Genomic DNA, 17,120 nt, shown 5'->3' on the forward strand with positions numbered 1-17,120 from the left:
TTATAATCTAGTTGGAGGAATAAATACTTTACAATTTAAAAAGGGCAGCTCATAATAAACACTGTTAAACAAATTTAAAGATCCAGATACGCGCAAGACATTCACAAACACTTGCTCCCAACCCTAGATGGGACACCAGACAAAAGGGATCTTTCTATTTTATTAGATTAAAAAACACAAACAAAACCAGTAGGAACTAGGGAAAGAAATACAGACAACGGCTGGGAGAAGACCAGAGATGACAAAGGGAGAAGCAGGGAGAGGAGCGAGGACATGGAGAGCCCCACGTCAGGGTAGGAAAGGTCCAGAAGGACTAGACATCTCTTCACTTGATGACAATTTTCTGGCGCAGGGCTCGGGGCCCAGAGCCAGGGAGGGGCTCAGGAGGTGGAGGGCCCGGGCCCAGGGCCGAGGCCGTGGGCGGCAGTCCGTGGGCAGTGATGTACTTCTTGTAGGCCTCACGAATGATCTTGAAGGCCCGTGCAGTGGCGTAGGGTATGTCTGTGACAGGGTCCCGGTACAGGGCGGGGCGATGAGTCACTGGGCACACCTCCCGAACAGGGACCTTTGGGGGCCGCCCCTGGGGAAACCATTCCTCAAATGTCGCATCATCACTGAAAGTGATGAAGGTCCGTGAGCAGCGAGCAGGAGGGACGGCGGGTCCGGTCCCAGCACCGGGAGTCAATGCAGAGGCCGTGGGAGCAGGATCAAGTCTGAGGGCAAAGACAGAAATACACAGAGCTGAGGAGCGAAAACAACAGAGAAAGAGAGATCAGAGAGGTGAAGGCAGAGGAGGAGCAGGCAGAGCGCTGGCAGCATTCTGGGGGAACCTGTTCAGGGACAGCCGGGAAAGAAAAGCTGGGTTGGATGGCAAAACAGAAGAGACAGAGATGAGAGAGGCTAAAAGAAAAATAAAGAGCTGAACGGAAGCGGAATCTGAAAGACAGCCAAGTGTTAGCGAGAGCTGAGTGGGGAAAGCAGGTGAAGTGGGGCTGGGATGGAGAACGCAGCTGAGGGAAGGAAGGAACCTCCCTTCTCTTTTCCCCGAGAGTCACTCACCCCTCCACGTCCACGTTCTCTTCTTTAGGGCCTGGGTCCCCAACCAGCGGCACTGTCACTGAGTGATAGGTGATTATGGGCCCGGGGCACTTGCGCTTCTTATGAACCTGCTTCTTTTTGTCAGCCTCGAGCCGCTCATACGTCTCTGCGGGGTCAAAGGAAGGAAGAGCGCATGGTCAGCTCTCCCTCTTCCCACACCCCAGGGCTGTCCTGGTCTCTCCACAATCTTCCTGGCCGTCTAGTCACGGCCTGCCCCCACCCATTAGGAAGGTTCTCCCAGGCCCCCCAGCAACTCCCAGTTCACAGCGGAGTTCTCTGCTGGCCTCTCTGCTCAGCTTTTCTCAAGCCCACTCGGCTCCACACCCACTTAGAGCTGTAGGACTTGGGAGCTGGAAGGGGCCCTTTCAGGAGGAGCCTGCCCGTTTCCCTGGACACCCCACAACTGCCCTGGCAACACGCTCCACCCAAGGCAGCGCGTCACATCTTTCGGCCTCTCCAGTCATTACAGGGTTCTTTCCTCCTGCCAGCTGAAACACACTTCCTGATGACACTGTTTTACCTTTTAAGGCCATAATGGACACAAGTCTTATCTGTCTTCACATGACAGTCCTTACATAGTTGAAATTGGTGTCCACATGTCTCCGGCTGATCAGCGCACCCGTTCCACTGAACCACTCCGCCTACAACACGGATTGGAGTCCCTCCCCCCTTCTGCCACCGCTCAGCCTAGGGCACTTCTGTCACCGGACTGATCACAGCCTGTGGCGGAGGTGGCAAGCTGGCAGCGCACCCAAGTGTTCTGTTTGGTCTGTATACAGTTTTAAAGAAAAATCTGAATTGGTTGCTGACATTGAAAAATTAGACAATTCTCATTGAGATACAGAGATTTCTGGTCTCTCTCGAAAAAATCATGAGAAAATCTGGCAACGCTGGGTCTGCATTCTCCCCTGGGGAGAATCAGCTGAGTGACTGTTCCTGTCAGGCCCTCCTCTCTAATCCACCAGCCCCCCTGACTGTCCGGACCCTGGGACCTGTCTCCTGAAGGGCAGTGACTGGGGCTCACAGGACCCCCACAGTATCAGGTCACGCAGCATTCCACACATAACAGGCACTCAGTGAATGTTTGTTACTACAGAAACACACCACAATATTCCTGGCCCCGTTCCTCTGAATTAACTGCAAATTTGTGTCCGTCTTAAACGTGGGCATCGTCAACACAATCCTCTCGATAAAATCTGACCAGAGAGCGTCGTCTAGAAAGCCCGCAAGTGACTTAGCCACTTTTGTACTTGAATTCTGCTTGATAGTATTTTCTTTCCCCTGAGCCAACGTTCCAACCCTTCTCTTGAATACTTCCCTGGATTGTCCGGACTCCTGCTCCGTAACCAGCCAGCTCACCTGTGTCCTCCAGGTCCTCACTCGTCGTCCCTTCCCCAGCGCGCCTTACCTGTCACCCCCGAGGCCGCCACTCTCTCCATAGCCCTCTGGTGGAAGCTGCCCGGCCTCTCACATCCCACACGGGACGTGCCTATGGCCTCCTGGGCCCCACCTGCAGCTCTCAGGTCACGCGGCTCCCCGCCTGCACACTCGCTTCACTTCTGCCACCTTTGCCAACAACCCCGATTACCTTCTCTCCCTCCCTCACTCATTGAACACTTGGCAATGGCTTTCACTCTTCCTCTCCGTCTCAACTCCTGTCGTCTTGGGTCACCCTGGGGACTTCAGAGGTAGTCACAGAAGTAGTGCCCACAGGTAGCCCCTCAACACCACACCCCCAGTGTCTTTATCACCCCGTCTCTTTACCACCTTCCTATCCACAGCACGTTAGTTACTCCTTTCCTCTACAGCTACAGCCTCGGCTTTGGCGTTGCCTGAAACCGCCCAGCTCCGAAATGGTGCAAACCGCACACCCTATCCTCAGGTGTGTCTGCTCCCCTACACTGGGTACCTCTGTTCTTCTACCTCTTCAGAACCCCCCATGCATGGAGAGCTCCTGCTCTATCAGGCCTTCCAGCCTTCATTTTCCTTTCTAAATCGAGCTCAGGTCTATCATTTCAGTCATTCTCTTGTCAACCTAAACGCCCTCGCCCAGACCTGGATTGCTGAGGGCAAGTGGAGAAAAAATACACAACAGGTGTAAGGGAGCCACCATCCATTCATGGTCCCACACTCCAAGAGCCCCCCAACACCAGCAGATAATCCCATCTCTACCACTGTGGCAAACACTCTTCACTCCCCTCAAGCTTCCATGTGTCTCCCCAACACAGGACAGATGAGAGTGCCTGGCAGACATCACAACCACTGCCGTGTCCTGCTCTGGATTCACAAACCTACAGCTGGAGGCCACCTACCCTTCCTTCCTCTTAACTTAGGCCAGTTCCTCCACCCGTGCTTGAGCTCCCACTGCCCTCCCTCCCGCTTCTCCAAAAAACCTACATTGTTAGCTATCTGTGCTTTCTTCTCTATCAATAAACTCTCTCAGCTGCTTCTCACAAAAGACAGTGCTTCCAATCTTTGAATAAAACAAGGACACCTCTATCTTAACTCCAGACCTCCCGTATCTTCCATTCCCTCTCCTACCCTTCACAGCCAAACCTAAGAAGTTTAGCTTCACAACCAACTTCAAAATGGTTTGGTCCCAAAAAAGTGCCCCTAAGGTCACTTCTGACCCCCATGTCACCAAACCCAGGAGGCACTTCTCAGTCCTTTATTGGCATCTCAGCAGCGTTCAGCAGTTCCTCTGTCTTGAAACATTCTCCTTCCTTGGTGTTTTTAAGACAAACGCTCCTGGACTTCTCAGCCTCTGGCCCCGCCCAGGTTGTTCTCTAAGCCCCTCCTCTTGTATGAGACCATATATGTCAGCATCCACAGGGCTCTCTCGGGCTTTTCTTCTCTTCTCACTCTACGCTTTCTCCCGGGCCAGATCCCCTCCACTGCATCAATTACCATCCATATTCTAAAGACTCCAAATGTATATTTCCAGCCCAGATCTCTTGCCTGAGCACCAAATTTGTGTATTTAACTGACCTCTCAGCACTGCATGAATTGCTCACAGACGTCTCCAATTCAACATATTTTGTCTCCTGCTGACCCTGCCTCCGGAATCTCCTATGTCAGAAGCCTAGGAGTCACTCTCCTTCCAGTGGCCAGAGCTAATCAGCGTGGTCAAAGGATGCAGCTTGTAATTACAGTGACATCAAGGGGACTTCATTGTTTGTGATGGTTCTCAGTCATTTACATTTTGAGGGACAGCTACTGTTATAAAGTACTGAATTGCCATTGCACAGGTAAAGATTATGTTTCGCATGTTAGAACCAATACAAACTTCCCATTTCAAAGCCAATAAAAAAAAGTCATGAGAATACATCTGGAAGATGTTGGAAAGGAACTAAATCTTTTTTCAATTATTGTGGTCTTTGGAGTTCAGTGATCTAAGTTTCGGAACTATCATTAAAACTGGAATGGGTTGGATCCCAAAAAGTCTGGATAAACAAACCCTCCAAGCCACGATGAAGTCGCATTTTTGTTATGTGTACGTGTTCAACTAGATGTGTTTGTCAAAAAAGAGATTCAGAGAGAGAAGAAATAAATTAATACTAGCGATTCTACCTGTTATTTCAATAAGAGTACGCCCCAGAGTGAGCATGTGATGGGAGGCCTCACCCCTGCTGTCCCCTCAATTTTTCATGTACCTCTCATGATTTGAGATGCTCACCGCCCTATAAATAAATGTATGGGTGTTTTTTTTGCACAATATATTACTGTACACGACTGTGTACCCAACAGCACATAAACTGAAGCGATTTAAAAACACTGTTTACTTTAAAGCAATTTATCTCATGAACTGACTGTACTGAATTTCTAATTCTGATCATTAAAGTAGGCGTTCCCACCCCGTTTTGTGAACAAGGAGAGCAAGATGCAAGTGGGTGAGGTAATCTGCCTGCAGTCTTACAGCAAATGAACAGCAGGACTAGGATTTGCACTCAGTTCTACACAACTCTTATTTCACCCCAAAGCACCTCCATATAACTTGCCTTTCAGAGCCTTCGTAACTGCCAAGTTCCTTGCTCCTCATCATCACTCACCCCGGTTTTCCCCCGATTCTCTGGTCCCAATGTCCACCTTCCCAGTTCTTTGGGGCTCCCGGGTTTCCCGTTTTTCTCAAGCCCCTACACCCACTGTTCTGCAGCCCACAGACTGACCCAGGGACCGTAAGTTGAGCTCCTCTGTGATCTTGGCCTCCCTGAGCAGCTCCTCCTGGGTCAGTGGCCGCTCACAGTGGGGCCCTTTCCGCCGCCGGGACTGGCCCTGCCTCTCCTGCACCCGAAGGAATGTCTGTCGTGTATGTTCAGCTGTAGACTGACGCATGGACTTCCGACCTGGGAAGGAAGGGAGGAAGAAATCTTTGAATTCACGTCCACCTCCTTGATTTTTTAAATTTTAAAACTTTTCTCCATTTGAAATAATTTCAAACTTACAAAAAAGTTGCAAGAATATACAAAGAACATCCAGGTATCCTTTACCCAGATCACCTGTTAACCTTTTGCCCCATTTGCACCGTGTGTGTGTGTTATGTGTATTTTATTTTTTCTGAATAATCTGAGAGTTAAGTTGCACACATCATGGCTCTCTACCCCTACATACTTAAGTGTATACAACCTAGGAATAAGCATTTTCCTTAATATAACCATAGTACAGTTATCAATTTCACTAAACATGACACTGATAAAATACTTTTATTGTATTCTAGTTTTGTCAATTGACCCAACGGCCCCACTCACTGTCAGAGCCGTCATCCTGTAGCTCTAGTGGTACCAGTGCCTTCTCTTCTCGGGTCTTCTGAGAGCTACCAGCTGGGGTGCTGACCTTTCGAGGCCTCAAGCTCTTGAGAGGCTCCTGGGGACAGATTGGAATCAGACACCGGGGCACAGAGAGATAAGGAGAAAGAAGGTGAGAACCGTAAGAGAAAACCAGCACTGCAGGAAACGGGACTGGTGTGGGGAGTCCTGGGACCTGATGGAAGGGAGAACAGGAATGAAAGAAACCCAGGAAAACCAGGACTTCCTCCCCCGCACCTTGTAGGCTTTGGTGACCACCCGGCGCTTCCTTCTCGGCTCTTCTGCTTCTCCATCACTGGACGGTTCATCCCCTTCGTCGATGTCAAAGTCGGAATCCACCTCATCCTCCGTGTCTGACTGGTCCCCTTGATACTCGTCATCTCCTGATTCCTGAGGACATAGGGAGGTGAGGTTCCCACTAGCATCAGTCAGTAACGCCCCTCCAGGAGGCACAGTCTCTTCACTTTCTTGACAAGGGCTGCCCCTCTCTCCTTCCCAACCCAGCCCCCCATTTTCCTCAGGCAAGAAACCTTCCCAGCGGGTGGCCTCTGGCTCCAGCACTAAACCTGGCAACGTTAACGGACTGCGCCTTACCTGTCGCACACCGTGTTAAGTGCTGGGGCACAAGAGGATATGCTTTGGTCTCTACCTTCTAGGGTCTTACAGTCTAGTAGAGGGCAGGACATAATTATAACAGGACGTTTTAATACAAGGCAACAAATAAAGTACCAGATGGCAATAAAATGTTAGAGGCGTTCAAAGGAAGGCACAGTTGCTATGGACTGGCAGCCTGGGAAGGTTTAAATATCAGACTTTATTCCTTCAGACCGGGGATTGGCAAACTTTTTCTGTAAAGGGCCAGATCAAAACAGGTCATGAGCCAGATCTGGCCAGTGGTGTATCGTTTGCTGAACCCTGAGTGTCAAGAATGACGAGAGCTTGAGCCATGTTGTAAAATACTGGTAGTATTCAGACAGGCAAGAGCGAAGAGGGAACCGTGGGCAGATGGAATAGCGGCAACAAAGCAGGACTGTGTATGGCACGTTCATGGAATAAGGATTTAGATCTAAGTAAAGCAGCTTTATCTCTGGCAAGAAGTCTCCCTAGCTGACTGCCTCTGGCTTCGACACAGCCTCCTCTCAACATTAATAGATTGCCCTATAGGTCTATAAGATTTGAAAGGAAGGTTGCACTCAAATCTATAGAAAAACTTAAATGTCAGGCTAAGAAACATATGCCTTTAATTTGCAGGCTGGTGCTTCTCAATCCTCTCCCTCTCCTTACGTGTCCCAGCATTGATAACCACTGTTGCAGCAAACTAAAGTCACTGACAAATATGTCTCATCACTGAGATATCGGTCTCATTCCTATATCTCATTCCTATATCTCATTCCTATATTTTTGTTGGGACAAAAAACAACAGTTGGGTACTACTACGAAGTATAGTGGGGAACCACTGAAGATTTGAGGGCAGAGAGAAACTATGGGTAAGGCATGTTGTAGAAAGCTCTGGAGGTGATTAAATGGGCTGGAGTAGAGAACATGGAGTACAGCCTAGACCCGAGGTGATGCAGATTAGGGCTAGATGGCAGCCACACTGGAAAGGAAAGCGAAAGAAAACACTGGGGGCAGGCAAGTCGACTGCGTGGGGCGGCACCTCAAACACGTGGCTCTCTCTTCAATCAGTGATGCAGGCTAATGGGCGAATCTTTGCACACACGCTGCCAAACCCAGCAAATAGAGACAGCTGACACACCAAGCCAGCCGGAGTTCTATCCTGCACGGATGACCATCATTTCCTCCCAACTGATGTTTGGGGAACAGCCTGCGAACACGCTAATCCCCTCAGCTCTAACCTGGTATTAAGTCATCTCACCAGAGTCTAGTAATTCAACTACACATTAGCTTAGTGCCTAATGGAAATGCTTTCACTCAGTTACGGATTTACTACCATTCCTTTGGCTTTCATCGAGGGTCATTAATAGACATGACTAGGTAAGACAATGTTTTTACATCACCTACCAAAACCCTGTTACTTTATACGTCTTATATAAGGATGCGATTCTCCCTAGGACTGAAGGCTGAATAAATCTGTCTCTCTTAAAGAACTTATATGCTTCTTTCTTACTAAAAAAAGAAATTCAGGGTTTGACTGCCAAGAAACTCACAGCTAAATTTAATATCAATTGTTAGTAGCATTTCAGCAAAGGTTCCTGGTACAATTACTTCTGATGTGTCTCTATTTTTGCTGTTCCTACTTTTTGTTTATATCGTAAGCCTCCTTAAATCCTTTTTGGAAACATGACGGGTACATATTAAATAACGACTCGTAAAATGACAGGAATAGGAAAATGGCTTTTGGAAGAGGGATGAGAAAGTTCTATTTTAAACTAGCTGGTTAGGGCTGTGTAAGTAATGACTCCCCATCAGTCACCAAGTCCTGTGCATTCTGTTGCCTTGATTTCTCTTGAACCCTCCTGTCCATGTGTCTCTACTCCCACTGCCTCTTTCAAACCATTCTCCTCATCACAGAGCAAGCTTCTAAAGTACCAGTCTGGTCATCTTCTCAGTCCTCTGGATGAAGAGCAAAATTCCTTAACACGTTGCGTACGGATCACGAGAATCTTCACGAGAGATTTAAACCCTGCCGTACGCAACGTGTTAACACACTCACAAGGCCCTACACAATTTGGCCCATGCCTCGCCCTCCATTCTTGCCAATTTTATTCTCCTTCATGGTCTGGAGAATGAGAGTAGATGTGTAGGTCCCAGACCAGTGCCACAAACATGTAACTAACTCCCTGGACTAACCTTTCTCCTCCGTGCTCCCGGGCCTACTGCTTTTCCTCCAGCCAAGTCCTACTTGTCACACTGTCCTCGGCTTAAACATCATGTCCCACAGAGATACGCATCCCGACCAACAACTCTGGCTCACGTGTTACCATGGCACCTTATGCTTCCCTTATCACACACTATTTTAACTGACTGTTAACCCAGCTCGGTCGCCCACTGGGGTCTGGAATATATAAGGTCAAAACCGTGTTTTTAACAGTTCCCAGAGAGTTTACCACAGCTGTAGGTACTCAGCACATATTTAAAGGATGGATAGGTTCAATCAATACAGATCTCACAAGTGCCAAACCAATCCGGACACTGGGCTAGGCACTGGGTTGCACACTGTTGAACAGAACAGACCATCTCTAACCTTACAGAACTTACAAACTAATAGGAAAGTATAAACAAGCTAAGCAAACCTAATTACAAAGTGAAATACGTTCCATGAAGGAAATAAAAGAGGACACTTTTTCGGGCAGTCAAGGAAGGGTTATCTTAGGAGACGTTTACACTGAGATTGGAAAGCTGGCAAAGGGGTAGGCTAAGCCCCTCTGTTTTGGGGAGAAGCTTCTTTCTATACTTCAGATGCAAAATCAGCAGCGGGCCGACGAGGACACACCGCATGTCTACGAAGTGCCCTCGCGCGCCAGACAGCAGGAGCGCGCTGAGATGCAAGCAGAGGAAGAGGGACACAGTGGGTTTCCGCCATGCTCTGGGGAGCCCCAGAGAGCTGCTCTATTCCCGCCCCGTCTAGGACTCCAACGCATCCCCCCGACTCGCCCGCTCCGTCTCGAGTATCAATCGCCAAGGCTCCAGTCTATTCCCCGCCCCCTTCTTTGTCCCAGGTTTCTCCCTTCAAGACTCCCCTTAGCCTGCTTCCCTCCCTCGTCCTGGGCCCAGCTCTTGCCTCCGTGAAACCCCCATAAGTCGTCTGGTAGAATTCATCTTCCTCCTCTGCCTCCAGGAGCCCAGAAAGCCGGTTCCCCGCGGTCTTCCGAGGGGCCCGGCCCCCAGCCAAACTCATAACGCCTCCCGAGACTGCGCCGCCCCACCAGCGGCCCCTCACCCAGCGCGGCTCTCGGGGCTCGGCGCTCGACACTACTACCTGCGGAGGGCCGGCGGCGGCGGCGGAAATCGGTCGTCCGCAGGCAGAAGCAGCAGAGCGTCGAGGGGCTCCTAGTCCCGCCCCTTAGGCCAGCCCCGCCCACTCCTGCTCCTACACCGCCCCCAAGCTCCCTGACCTAAGCGCAGACCTTGCCTATGGAATGATTCGACTCGGTGACACCAAGAGCCCCACTGCTCTAAGTCCAAAATTTGGGAGTCCACAAATTTTCATTTAGAAGAGGTCAGTCTCCTTCTGCGCCAGTCCGTTTTCCACTCTGCTAGTAGGAACCTTTCTAAAAACCGAGATCTTGTCACTCTTCTGCTCAAAAATCTTTAACGGACTTTATCTACAGGATAAAGTCCTTGAGGCGGAATAGTAGTGTGGTTAAGGGTAGAGCCTTCGAATCAGCCGGACCTGAGTGTGAGTTTGAACTTAGGTCTCCTAGCCGTGGGACTTTGGACAAGTTGCTTTACCCCTCTGAATGTCCGTTTTTTCATCTGCAAAGTAGGACTAATAATCATACCTACTTTGGAAGGTTGTTAAGAAGATTAAGAGATATAATCCTTTTAAACTGCTTGGCACTGTATTTAGTGAGCTCATAGATGATTAGTAGGTGATAACTATTACAAATATGGCATTCAAGAGCCCTCATAATTTATTAATAGCATCTTCCTGCCTTTCTAGCCTCACCTCCTGCCACATCATCCTCTTCTAGCTTCACCGCCCTAACACCCAATTCTCTGCCATGTCTCCTGCTTTTCCTTCTTCTTAGAATCCCTTTCTTTTCCTGTCTGTCTGGAAAATTCGAATTCTACAGACCAGTGAAGCCTTCTCGCACACCCATTCCTCTTCCTAGCAGTTCTCATAATCATGGAGATCATACCTCCTTGATTCTCCAGACTAGTTCCAATCTCAAATAATCTGTGGTGTTGTCTAAGCCTCTGTGTCAACTTCTCTTCCCATTTTTTTATTCTGAAAATATGGTTGTCAACCCATAGCACGTGCACACACTCTAAGACGGCACCCATTGCATTTTATTCTAATGATTTATGTTTCTGTCTCTCTCATTAGTCTATGATCTTTTTGAGGGTAGGGACTTTATCTTCATCTGTGTATACCAGGAACTCTCATAGTGGGACTAAATAATTTTAATGAATGAATTAATGAAGGGCTGCTTGAATAAATTAGGTAACCAGCCTCTTATTTTGCCTGTGTGTTGATCTTGGCAGCCCCTAGCCCATCCATTCTGACCTTAGGAACTGTTCAAAGATATGAAGGTCACTTTAATAAAGCTGGTGTGTGTGTGTGTGTGTGTGTGTGTGTGTGTGCGCTCTATTCCCTTCAAATCTGTATTTGTAGCCATATTTTGAGATCACGAAATTGCCCCCCTTTTCCAAAGCATATATTGGTGAACTCCCTTTTCCGTTTCCTTGGAGGCACCAAGCCAACATGTCCTGTTCTGCCCCTGCTTCCACACCCTGCCACATCATTGAAGACCTGCTATGCCAGGAATGTTACTGGGCACCAGTGGCTCCATGACTCAGAGCATCCTGGGGAGTGAGTGGGAGTGGGGGCAGAGACAAGGTTTGGGGGGAAAAGATGGGAGACACCTCTAGCCCAACTTTTTAAATGTTGCCTTCATTCGTTCATATAGTCAAGAGACATGTATTGGGCACCTACTCTATCTAGATCCTTGAGATATAAAAATAGATAAGATGTAGCCTTTGCCCTGAAATGTTCACAGTGTTATGAGGGAAACCAACAAGTAAACAGACTGACATAATACAAGGTGGTAGGAGTAACAGTAGCTATTTTCTGGTATAGAAAGGAGAAACAAAGACCCCTAAGAAGCTGCGAAATAGGGATGGGTCTCTTTTTTCCGGAAGGCTGAAATCAAATCCATAGATCCAATCCCAGGGAGAAAACCCCATTTGACCTCCTGGTAAGTCAATTATTTGTCTATTTCCAATTTTAAAATCAGAAACAGCTTTACCTCTACACCAGCTGATTTCTAAAATAACTCAGGAAATGATAGCAACTCCATGCCTTTTATGGAAACAAGGATAATTTATTCAACAAATATTTATTGAATGCCTGTTAGCCAAATCGTATGCTAGATGGTGTGCCCACACCTGTCTAGTTTTTGTACTGTTTAATCGGGTGTGGGGGGGTATAGGTGTAGGCAATCATAAAATACTTCAACACTACACAATTCCATTGCTTTGGAATTACAAATGGCAATCCAATCATCTCAGTACCCAAAGGAGAATGAATAATCCAGCAGATGGCAGCAGGGAAACAATGATTTTACATAAGGTAGAGAGGTCAATGCCTGGGGATATTCTCTGCCTGGTCAGGTCCTAGGTTCCCTTTTGAAGACCCAGAAGACATCCGGATAGAGGATAAACCAGGCCAGCTCAGGGTCTACCAAACCTAAGATATTTTTCCATTTTCCTTCATTTATTCATTCCACCAATAATGAAAAAGCCCCTACTATATGTGCAGAGCCACATCAGGAGAGGAGCTGAAGATACAAGGGTGAATCCAACTGGTTGCTCTCCAGCAGTTTAATCTCTTCAGAGAGACACAGTCAGGTCTTCAATCTCCACCCGAGTTCACATCCTCCAGGATACTTTGTTAAAACTGAGTAGGTACGAAGACTTTTCTCTGTGTATCTTCCATGCCTTTTGGAGCACAGATAACCGAGAGTTACAGGCCAAGGGTTCAGATCACGGGAAGATTGTGATACGGTCTGATCACTTTCCTTGTCCCTTTTTGACAGGTCATCATTTATCATATTTACTGAACTCCGTCACTGTGCCCAGCATTGCGTTTGAGGCAAACGAAGTGTAGCTCTGTTTCGAAAGTCATTCAGAGGAAGGCAGGACACGACACGCACGCACGTTCGACTAGTAAACAAAGCAGTAAAGCTGAAAGAATGCTTGGTGGCATGTGCTATTTTGTGATATTCGACTGCTTAGCCTCTCCGACTTGCCCCTGGCGCTTCTGTCGGGAGTTCTTCCCTGGGCTGTGAAATTGACAGGTCCCGCCCAGCCGACTCTTATCCCATCTCAGGCAACGCAACCCAGTCCTTCCAACGAGCCGAAAAGAGATTGACCCACCGAGCCACCGTCGGGACAGTCTGCGCCCCGGGGCGCGCACGTATTCAATCCTTGGATTCGTTAGGGCCCGAGGGACCTGCGTCACGTGACTAGTCGCAGCCTCCGGATTGGCTTTGGCCCTGTCGGGCCCGCCCTCCCCCCGTGGAGTGGGCTGGAACGCGGAGACGGTTGGGCGCATGCGCAGTGCCAGGCTCTCACCGGCCACCCGGAGCGGTGGAGTTGGGCGATAAACAGGCTGTGACTAGGGAGGAGGGGGAAGGGGCGCTCGCTCCGTGGGGACTTTTCACGCCCCCTGATTCCTTTACGTGTATTTGGTCCGGACGTGTGGTCCCGGCCGCCGGCTTGAGCCTACTCTCTTGTGAAAGGGTAAAGTAGCTCCGGCGGAAAGCCGTTCAAGTTGCCGAGAGGGTGCGAGACGCGGGTCGTCCCCCGTGCCAGCGGAATGGTGTGTCCCTGAGCTGGTCCAGGAGCCGGCCCGACGTGTCTGAGAGAGGCCCGGGAGGGGGCGGGAGGGGGCCCGCAGAACGCGGGTTCTGTGAAGAGACGTGGGGAAGATTCGACTCCGAGAAGAGGAAGAACCGGATTGAAAGGGAGCGAGGCCGTGAGGGGGAGGGGGCTGCCAAGATGGCGTCGGCCTCCTCTGGGCCGTCGTCGGGCGGGTTTTCGTCGGTGGATTCCGGGGTTCCCGGCTGCACCTCGTCCTCAGGTAATCATGGCGGGGCGTGGGCAGGGGGCGGATGACGGCGGTGCGGTGGGAGCGAAGAGCGAGATGTGGGAGGGCACCTGTAGCTGGGGATGTCCGAGGAGTGGCCGGTAGGGAGGACAGATGGCTGGGCTTTTCCCATGGCTGGGCTTTCAAACAGCAGGGCTTTCTGAGCGGGCCGGGGAGTCCGAGGAAAGGATGGATTTGACTGAGAAAACGGGGGCCGTCAAAGACGCCGGCTGTCTGCGAGGAGGCCGCCTTGAGGACTTGAAGGAGTAGGGTCAGGAAGGGTTGGAGATTGACGGTGAGGGGAAGGGAGGAAACAGCAGGGCAACCGACGGGAGTTGAGAAAAGTCAAGTACACGGAGGCCTCCCAAGTGGAGAGGAATCAGTGTGAGGCCGGTTGATTGTGTGTGGGGGTAGTTGGATAAAAATATGGAAGAAAAGCCATGGGACTTAACAGATATGTGAGAGTAATGACACGCTTTCGCTTGCTGGGGAGTTTAGGGAATTACGAATTTCGTTGAGGGTGGGAGTTGATGCAGACGTCGTTTTCCTCGGAGGCTCCCCCTAATGCGTCATTCCTTTGCGCTTGGTGCCCCCATCCTCCCACATACACCGGGCGCGTGCTCGCACGGACACATTTTACCAAACATCCAGCCTTGACGACTCCTCCCTCGACTCACCGAGTTTGGGAAGGAATGAGAAGTTTGGAAGAGAGCCTGAGGGATGTGGAAAATTAGGGCTAAAGGACCCTAATAACAGACGGAGAAGGTGGAATGATGGAGTCTCGAGTTGCAGGAGAGGCTGAGAGAGGTGATGTTGGAAAGCAGGTGTGAGGAGGATGGAGTTGGGGGTGGCTCTGAGTGCTGTGGGGGAAATACTGGGTTGCATAATGGGAAATGGGCCGGAGGAATGCTTCGGCTGTATGAGGAAACGGGCTGTTGGGGAATGGAGCCAGGGACTACAGCACAAAGTAGGTAGAAGCTATGGAAGGTTGAGGGAGGGCTGAGGAACCCACAAGAAAAGCACCAGATTGTGTGTAGGAGGGAAAATGTGTGGTGTTGGGATGTGGATGTGTGGGGGGAGTTTGAGTCAGAAACTGTTCTAGAGCTTCCACCAGAAATGTCTGGTGTTCCACCGTGACTGGTGCCTCTACACTGTAAACAGGAGAGGCGACCAGGTGTAGGGTGCTTACCTTGAGATGTTGACATTCCTTAAGCCTGGGATTGGATCCCTGCCACTTGGAGTTGGCTAAATAGAGGGTTCCTTCCACTTTTCATATTCAGCTCAGATGAGCTCATAAATGGTCACACATATCTTCTTCATAAGATGCAGTTTTATTTACGTACACACTATTTTTAGTTTCTTGAGAGGTGATTTTTTTGCCTTTCCTATAAAAGCAGTAGAGGGCCAGAACAACTCATGTTCCTAAGTGTGAAGAAGGATCAAGTAAAAACGACAAGTTTTTTTATATAGTAGCTCTTAATTTAAAATCTGTTTCCCCCCTGCTCCAATGCAAGAAAGAAGAATGGTCATGTGTGCTCTTTACACATCTTAACTATCAAGTCAGGTATTCTCTCTGTTAGAAACCAGGTTAGTCTTAAAAACCACGTGTTTATATCCCGAAACTTGACTCAGCCTCTAACTCATGAAAGTATTGTCCAGGTGGACAGATTTAAGAGTAAAAGGAAATATTTCTTTGTCACTTACTGATGCATCTTCCTCCTCTTCCATCTACTCCTATTTCAGCCAGTCCTATCTTTTTGAGATGTCACTATTTGATATTTTTGTATATTTTTATGTTTTCTGCCAGATCTTAGGGTTAGCAGTTGGTAAAATTCAAGTTGTATAAATGTTTTTTCTGTTGTTTTCACCAGAAAGTCACGTTAGTTTTCAGTGGACTTCGCATGTTCTTGACTCCACTGTCTTCATATCTGAAGTCAAAGTGTAAAGGTGTTTAAAAATAAATAGCTTTAGATTCCTTTTTGTAGTTTTGTTTCTTACACCCTCCTTCTCTGCTGCTGCTCTTTTTTTTTTTTTTTTTTTTTTTTTGGCAGTTTTAGCACTTTCTTCCACAATCAGCAGTTCTTATCCACATTAACTATTTGTAGATCTTTGAAAGTGGTAACAGGTGCAGAGGTAACCAACGTGTATAGAGCTTATTGGGTGAGTCTTCACCCTCATTACATTTTCTGGACAACCGCACATGGATACAGTATGGGACATTCCTTATTCCTTTGGCCCAGATCTTTGCTGAGTCTGGTGTCATGCGCACATCTGGAGTTCCCATCTCCTTCACGGCAAATTTCCAGGTCTTTTTGAGTGCCTAAGGGGCACGCTCCTCGAAACCCACTTCATGAATGCGCTTTGAATGTTGATGGTGGATTCCCTGGTCATTACCTCACTGATGGCAGAATGGCCACCCTTCTCTGCGGGAGCCATTCTGCCGGGCCCACATGGGAAAGCCCTCCTTCTCTGCTTCTTTGGCAAATATTGAAATACTTGGATTAACACATTGCGTATGGCGGGGTTTAAATCCCTCGTGAAGATTCTCGTGATCCGTACGCAACGTGTTAAGAAAAATGGAGAGCATTTGAGATCTTGTTCCCCGGCATATGTCATCATTTTGGCTCAAATAAACTTATAAAAACTCTCAAAAAAAAAAGAAAAACAGAAAGAAAAATTGTATTCATAAGTTCCTGAAAACATGGGATTATTGTGTGTAAATACTCAATACTGACTTTTTTCTGTATCTGCATGTTCACTTAGGTTTGGGCTTAGTTAATTTAATTTAGTAGAATAGTTCATTTCAAGGATATGTTTTTGAAAATTATAGGATGTTTGATTCTGATGCCCAAAAAAAAGGCTATTAAGGATGGCTTTTATTTGTGATTGGAGGAGAGCGGTGCTCTGGATGGATGGGACCTGGGGAATTAGGCATCGTCAGGAATAAGCAATGGCTTATGATTTCCTAAATTGTTCAAGGCTAGACGGCTAGTCTTATAGAAATTCAAGGTAGGGTGTGTGTGTGTACCTTTTAACCATCCTAAGACTAATTTATTGTTTTTAGATGTTTAGCTGAACTCAAATTTTGGTGAAACTTGGAAATCCTAAAAGCAAGATTCTCCGGCAGTGTTGAAAATGGATACAAAATAAGAACGTCAGGATTCAGGGCAGATTGATGTTTTTAAATAAGCCACTCATAACCTTTGGAGGCTCAGTATCTTCTGGCATTCAAATAGGAAGCACAGGTTATTCAGAACATTTGTTCCCTGCCAGTGTTAAACCCGTCTAGATTATTTCACCATTAAACCAGAGCTGGTCTTTTATGCTGCTGACAAGTGAAATACAGAGGGTAGCACAAACCATATGCTCTGAGAGATGCTTGACATCTTTTCCCATTGGAGTAATTACCATGTTTGGATTGGGGGAGGCAATTATAAATAAATATC

At 48.2% G+C, this 17,120-nt stretch overlaps 2 protein-coding genes and 1 pseudogene across 7 annotated transcripts in view; 1 reads left to right on the top strand and 2 right to left on the bottom strand.

The window, feature by feature from the left end:
- Positions 1–142: 142 nt before the first annotated feature.
- Positions 143–9,847, bottom strand: VPS72 (vacuolar protein sorting 72 homolog). Its single transcript, XM_019739975.3, has 6 exons — positions 9,643–9,847; positions 6,138–6,290; positions 5,844–5,958; positions 5,265–5,441; positions 1,060–1,204; positions 143–713 (listed from the first exon to the last, which is right to left on the bottom strand). The coding sequence occupies exons 1-6, from the start codon at positions 9,757–9,759 to the stop codon at positions 326–328; spliced, it is 1,095 nt and encodes a 364-aa protein (XP_019595534.1). The 5' UTR covers positions 9,760–9,847; the 3' UTR covers positions 143–325.
- A 3,300-nt stretch (positions 9,848–13,147) lies between these two features.
- PIP5K1A (phosphatidylinositol-4-phosphate 5-kinase type 1 alpha) overlaps positions 13,148–17,120 on the top strand; it is a 31,620-nt gene continuing 27,647 nt past the window's right edge. For 2 of the 6 annotated variants that reach the window (XM_019739953.3, XM_088799606.1), the window contains exon 1: positions 13,166–13,668. In XM_019739953.3, the coding sequence (XP_019595512.2) occupies positions 13,587–13,668 (82 nt within the window). In that variant the 5' untranslated portion in view covers positions 13,166–13,586. Of the gene's footprint in view, positions 13,669–14,285; positions 14,482–17,120 lie in introns of those variants that run through there. The other 4 variants (XM_088799605.1, XM_019739954.3, XR_012491603.2 and 1 more) reach the window with 4 other exon arrangements.
- Positions 15,646–16,427, bottom strand: LOC109451602 (large ribosomal subunit protein eL31 pseudogene; annotated as a pseudogene).

The sequence above is a fragment of the Rhinolophus sinicus genome, chromosome 7 (assembly GCF_057876585.1).
Source record: "Rhinolophus sinicus isolate RSI-liver-muscle chromosome 7, RSI-T2T, whole genome shotgun sequence".
NCBI lineage: Eukaryota > Metazoa > Chordata > Mammalia > Chiroptera > Rhinolophidae > Rhinolophus > Rhinolophus sinicus.